The sequence below is a fragment of the Pipra filicauda genome, unplaced genomic scaffold, assembly GCF_003945595.2.
Source record: "Pipra filicauda isolate LSUMZ 115617 unplaced genomic scaffold, ASM394559v2 scaffold1538_size34454_pilon, whole genome shotgun sequence".
Taxonomy (NCBI): Eukaryota; Metazoa; Chordata; class Aves; order Passeriformes; family Pipridae; genus Pipra; species Pipra filicauda.
In genome coordinates this window covers 13601-18151 of record NW_024104027.1, presented here as the reverse complement: position 1 = coordinate 18151, position 4551 = coordinate 13601, and the positions used below count along the sequence as shown (strand labels likewise).

At 67.9% G+C, this 4551-nt stretch overlaps 1 protein-coding gene across 3 annotated transcripts; it reads right to left on the bottom strand.

Moving 5' to 3' along the window:
- Positions 1–1868: 1868 nt before the first annotated feature.
- On the bottom strand, positions 1869–3909 carry SPEF1 (sperm flagellar 1). 3 transcript variants are annotated; one of them, XR_005562703.1, is made up of 3 exons: positions 3857–3909; positions 2797–2899; positions 1869–2099 (listed from the first exon to the last, which is right to left on the bottom strand). XR_005562703.1 is itself a non-coding variant. In XM_039379025.1 (2 exons), the coding sequence occupies exons 1-2, from the start codon at positions 3001–3003 to the stop codon at positions 1956–1958; spliced, it is 351 nt and encodes a 116-aa protein (XP_039234959.1). In that variant the 5' UTR covers positions 3004–3512; the 3' UTR covers positions 1869–1955. The 3 variants fall into 3 exon arrangements, 1 of the variants encoding a protein (XP_039234959.1); XR_005562702.1 differs by having other exon boundaries at positions 3625–3903; XM_039379025.1 differs by lacking the exon at positions 3857–3909 and having other exon boundaries at positions 2797–3512.
- Positions 3910–4551: the final 642 nt, after the last annotated feature.

Genomic DNA, 4551 nt, shown 5'->3' with positions numbered 1-4551 from the left:
TGGACATCCTGGGGGAACGGGGCCAGGGGTCACCGTGAGGGACAGGGGAGAGGGGACACCCCAGGGGGACAGCAGGGTCCCAGTGAGGGACCTCAGTGTGACCCCTGGCCCAGCTCCCCCAGGATGTCCGTGGATTCCTGGGAATGTGGATCCCGGATACAGTGAAGGACAGGGGACATGTGAGGGACAGGGGACACGTGAGGGACAGGGGGTTCATGTCACCCCAGGGGGCCGAGCTGACCCCCAGCCCGGCAGCTCCAGCTGCCAGAAAGCTTAAAAATCCGGGATCCACATTCCCAGGGACCCGCAGAGCCCCAGCTGTGTCCTCACCGCTGGCACAGGGACACCACACACGGGAGGGGACACGTGGGGCCTGGCTCGTCCCCTGCCAGGACACCCCACACCCACATCGGCCAAACCCACCGGGTTTGCCCTAAAAAGTGCCCCTGGCACAGGGACGGTCCCCAGAGCCACCCCCAGGCACGTCCCCATGGCCGGGGATGTCACCTGGGGGGGACAAGAGGCAGAATGGGGGACACGGGGGGGTCCCTCAGTGCCAGGTTGAGCTGTGGGGGCCCTGTCACCCCCCCCCGGGGTCCCTGTCCCCCCATCCCCGTGTGTTGGGGTCCCTGTCCCCCCATCCCCGTGTGTTGGGGTCCCTGTCCCCCCAGCTCCGTGTGTTGGGGTCCCTGTCCCCCCAGCTCCATGTGTTGGGGTCCCTGTCCCCCCATCCCTGTGTGTTGGGGTCCCTGTCCTCCCTGCTCGGTGTATTGGGGTCCCTGTCCCCCCAGCCCCATGTGTTGGGGTCCCTGTCCCCCCAGCTCCATGTGTTGGGGTCCCTGTCCCCCCATCTCTGTGTGTTGGGGTCCCTGTTCCCCCACCCCCGTGTGTTGGGGTCCCTGTCCCCCCATCTCTGTGTGTTGGGGTCCCTGTCCCCCCATCCCCGTGTGTTGGGGTCCCTGTCCTCCCTGCTCGGTGTATTGGGGTCCCTGTCCCCCCCAGCTCCATGTGTTGGGGTCCCCGTCCTCCCCATCCCCGTGTGTTGGGGTCCCTGTCCCCCCATCCCCGTGTGTTGGGGTCCCTGTCCCCCCCAGCTCCGTGTGTTGGGGTCCCTGTCCCCCCAGCCCCATGTGTCGGGGTCCCTGTCCCCCCCACCTCCATGTGCCGGGTCGGATTTGCTCCGGGATTACAACAACAAACGGATTTGGGAAGGGATTAAATCCCAGCGTCCGTCGGGCTGAGCAGCCAACGGTGCCCCCGCGGGGTCCCCACACTGCTGGCCCTTGCCTGCTGTCCCCATACCAGTGTCCCCACACCGGTGTCCCCACACTGCCAGCCCCACACAGATGTCCCCTCCCACGCTGATGTCCCCACAATGATGTCCCCACCCTGCTGTCCTCACGCTGATGCCCCCACAGTGTCCCCACGCTGATGTCCCCACGCTGTCATCCCCACGCTGATGTCCCCTCTCCCATTCTGATGCCCCCACGGTGTCCCCACACCTCTGCCCTTGCTCTGATGTCCCCACCCCGCTGTCCCCACAGTGTCCCCCCACTGATGTCCCCACCCCGCTGTCCCCACATTGTCCCCACACTGATGTCCCCACCCCACAGTGTCCCCACACTCCCTCTGGCGACAAACCCACCCCACAGCGCCTCCAGCTCATCCCAGCGACCATCCAGGACTTTAATTCCCAACGTGGGAGGAGAACGGAGCGGGAGCCCGTGGTGGGAACTGGGAGGACCTGGAGGACACTGGGAGGCACTGGGAGGCCCTGGAGGGCACTGGGAGGCGCTGGGAGGCACTGGAGGGCACTGGGAGGCACTGGGAGGCACTGGAGGGCACTGGGAGGCGCTGGGAGGCACTGGAGGGCACTGGGAGGCACTGGAGGGCACTGGAGGGCACTGGGAGGCGCTGGGAGGCCGTTCGGTGGTGGGAGGTGTCCCGAGGGCCCCTCAGCGCTGCTGTCCCCGTCCCTGTCCCCGTCCCTGTGCCTGCCCCTGTCCCCGTCCTTGCTGCAGCCGCCGGCTCAGGTCGTCGATCCGCAGGTTCTTGAGGAGCAGGAGCTGCTCCAGCCGCTCCACCTTCGCCTGCAGGATCTGGGGGGAACCCCCGGGGGGGTTTGGGGGGGTGGGAGGCACCTCCACCCGCCCCAGACCCATCCCGGGGGGTCTGTCTGGGACAGGGGACAGGGAATGCGGGGACAGGGAATGTGGGGACAGGGAATGCGGGGACAGGGAATGCGGGGACAGGGAATGTGGGGACAGGGAGGTTTCACCTTTACTGGGGGGACACCGAGGCAGGGGAGGAGCAGAGGCAGATTTGGGGTCCCAATCGCAGCCCCCACAACCCACATCGACATAACCCCCCCAGATCAGGAGTCCCAGCCCTTCCCAGGCCCCGGGGAAAACTTCTCCCCACTCCAGACATCCCACAGAATTCCTGCCCCACCCCCCCAACATTTTACATCTCGGATGTTTTCCAGCAGGAAAAAAAAATAACGATTTTAGGCAGTTTTCGGGGTGAAGCCGCCCCCAAACCCACCCAGGGGGGGTTCCTGGAGCCCCGGGCCGAGGCCGCGGGGGGGGGCTGTGGGTGCGCTGGGAACAGGGAATGAGGGCACGGGCGGGCGCCGGGCATGGAAAGGGAAAAGCTGCTCCCAGAGGGGAGCGATCCGCAGGGAGAGGCTTTCCGAGGGATTTCACGGGATAAACGCCGGGCAAACGCCGTCTGGCGCGGCGGGAGGAGGGGTCGCAGCCGTGCCCCCCCGTGCCCGTCCCGCCGGGATCGGCTCACCTGGATGGTCTCCCGTGCCAGCCGCAGCGCCTGCTCCCGCTCCACCAGCTGCAGGCGCATGGCAGCGTCCCCCGGCACCCCCCCGGGGGGCTTCGGCACCCCCCTGGGGCGGGACAGGCCGTGGGGGGACAAGCACCGGCCCCTCCCGCGGCCCCGGAGCTGCACGGGCTGGGGGGGGGTCCCCACGTCCTGCTGCCCCCTCCCCATGGCTCAGCACTCCCCAGATCCCCACGGGGACCCCCAGGGACACACGGGGACCCCCAAGCTGTATGGAGACCCTCTGACCCACACAGAGATCCCCTGACCCCCATGGGGACCCCCAGGGCCACACGGGGACATCCAGACCCCCACGGGGACCCCCAAGGACACATGGGGACCCCCAGGCCCCCACGGGAACCCCCCAGGTGCCATGGGTACCCCCAGGGCTGCATGGAGACCCCCTGACCCACACAGGGATCCCCTGACCCTCACGGGGACCCCCAGAGCCACATGGGGGGCCTCTGATCCCTATAGGGACTCCCCTGACCCTCATGGGGACCCCCAGAGCCACATGGGGCTCCCAGAGACACACGTGGACCCCCAGAACCACATGGGGACCCCTTGGCCCCCACAGTGACCCCCAAATCCCCACGGGGCCCCCCAAAGCCACATGGGTCCCCCAGAGCCCCACAGGGACCCTCTGACCCCCACAGGGCCACTCAGAGCCCCACAGAGACCGCCCAAACCCCACAAGGACCCCCCAGACCCTCACAGGGACCCCCAGACCCCCCCGGGGACCCCCTGACCCACAGGGCCCCAGGAGGGGCACGTCCCCTGCCCAGCCCTTACCTGGCAGCCCCCTCCCAGGAGCAGCCCCCTCCCACGTCACTCCTGCCCTGGGAATGGCCTGGAAAACCCAGCAGGGAGTTTGTCACCCACCCAAACACCTCTGTCCCCTCCCCTGCCCCCTCAGGCCTCCCGGGGCTACTTTTGGGGTGTCCCAGGGCCGGTTGTGTCCCCTCCTGGGGACCACAAACGTCACGGCGAGGGGAATTGGGGCCCCCCTTTCCCGCAGCCCTACCTGTGTCCAGGTATCCGCCCTCCTCTGGCACTGCCGGAGCTCCCGGGGGCTGCAGGGAGACGGGAAAGCTGGGAGAGGAGGGAAAACACCCGGCACACCTGGCCAGGAGCTGGGGGGGCCCTGGGGACACCCACCCCTGCCAGGGGCAGGGACACCTCCCACTGTCCCAGGTGGCTCCAGCCTGGCCTTGGACACTCCCAGGGATCCAGGGGCAGCCACAGCTTCTCTGGGAAACTCATTCCAGAGCTTCACCACCCTCCCAGCCAGCAATTCCTTCCCAATTTCCCACCTAAATCTCCATTTCTCCAATTTTAATCCATTCCCTGTGTGCTGTCCCTCCCTGCCTTGTCCCCAGTCCCTCTCCAGCTCTCCTGGAGCCCCTTCAGGCCCTGCCAGGGGCTCTCAGCTCTCCCTGGAGCCTTCTCTTCTCCAGGGGAACCCCCCCAGCTCTCCCAGCCTGGCTCCAGAGCAGAGGGGCTCCAGAACCCTGGCACGGGTTGGCTGGGAAGGGATTCCACATCCCACCGACTCCAAGCCCTGGGCAGGGACACCTCCACTAGCCCGGGTTGCTCCACGCCCTGGCCAGGGGCACTCCCGGGGATGGCAGGAGGTGGCCCAGCCCCCCCCTGGTGTCCCCCCGGTGTCCCCCCCGGTGTCCCCCTGGCAGTACCCCCCTGGTGTCCCCCCGGTGTCCC

Coding starts and splice junctions, on each gene's coding strand:
- SPEF1 (XM_039379025.1), bottom strand. CDS start 3,003: ATGGGGAGGGGGCAGCAGGACGTGGGGACCCCCCCCCAGCCCGTGCAG. Junction 2,100..2,796: donor TGGCACGGGAGACCATCCAG/GTGAGCCGATCC, acceptor GGTTCCCCCCAG/ATCCTGCAGGCGAAGGTGGA.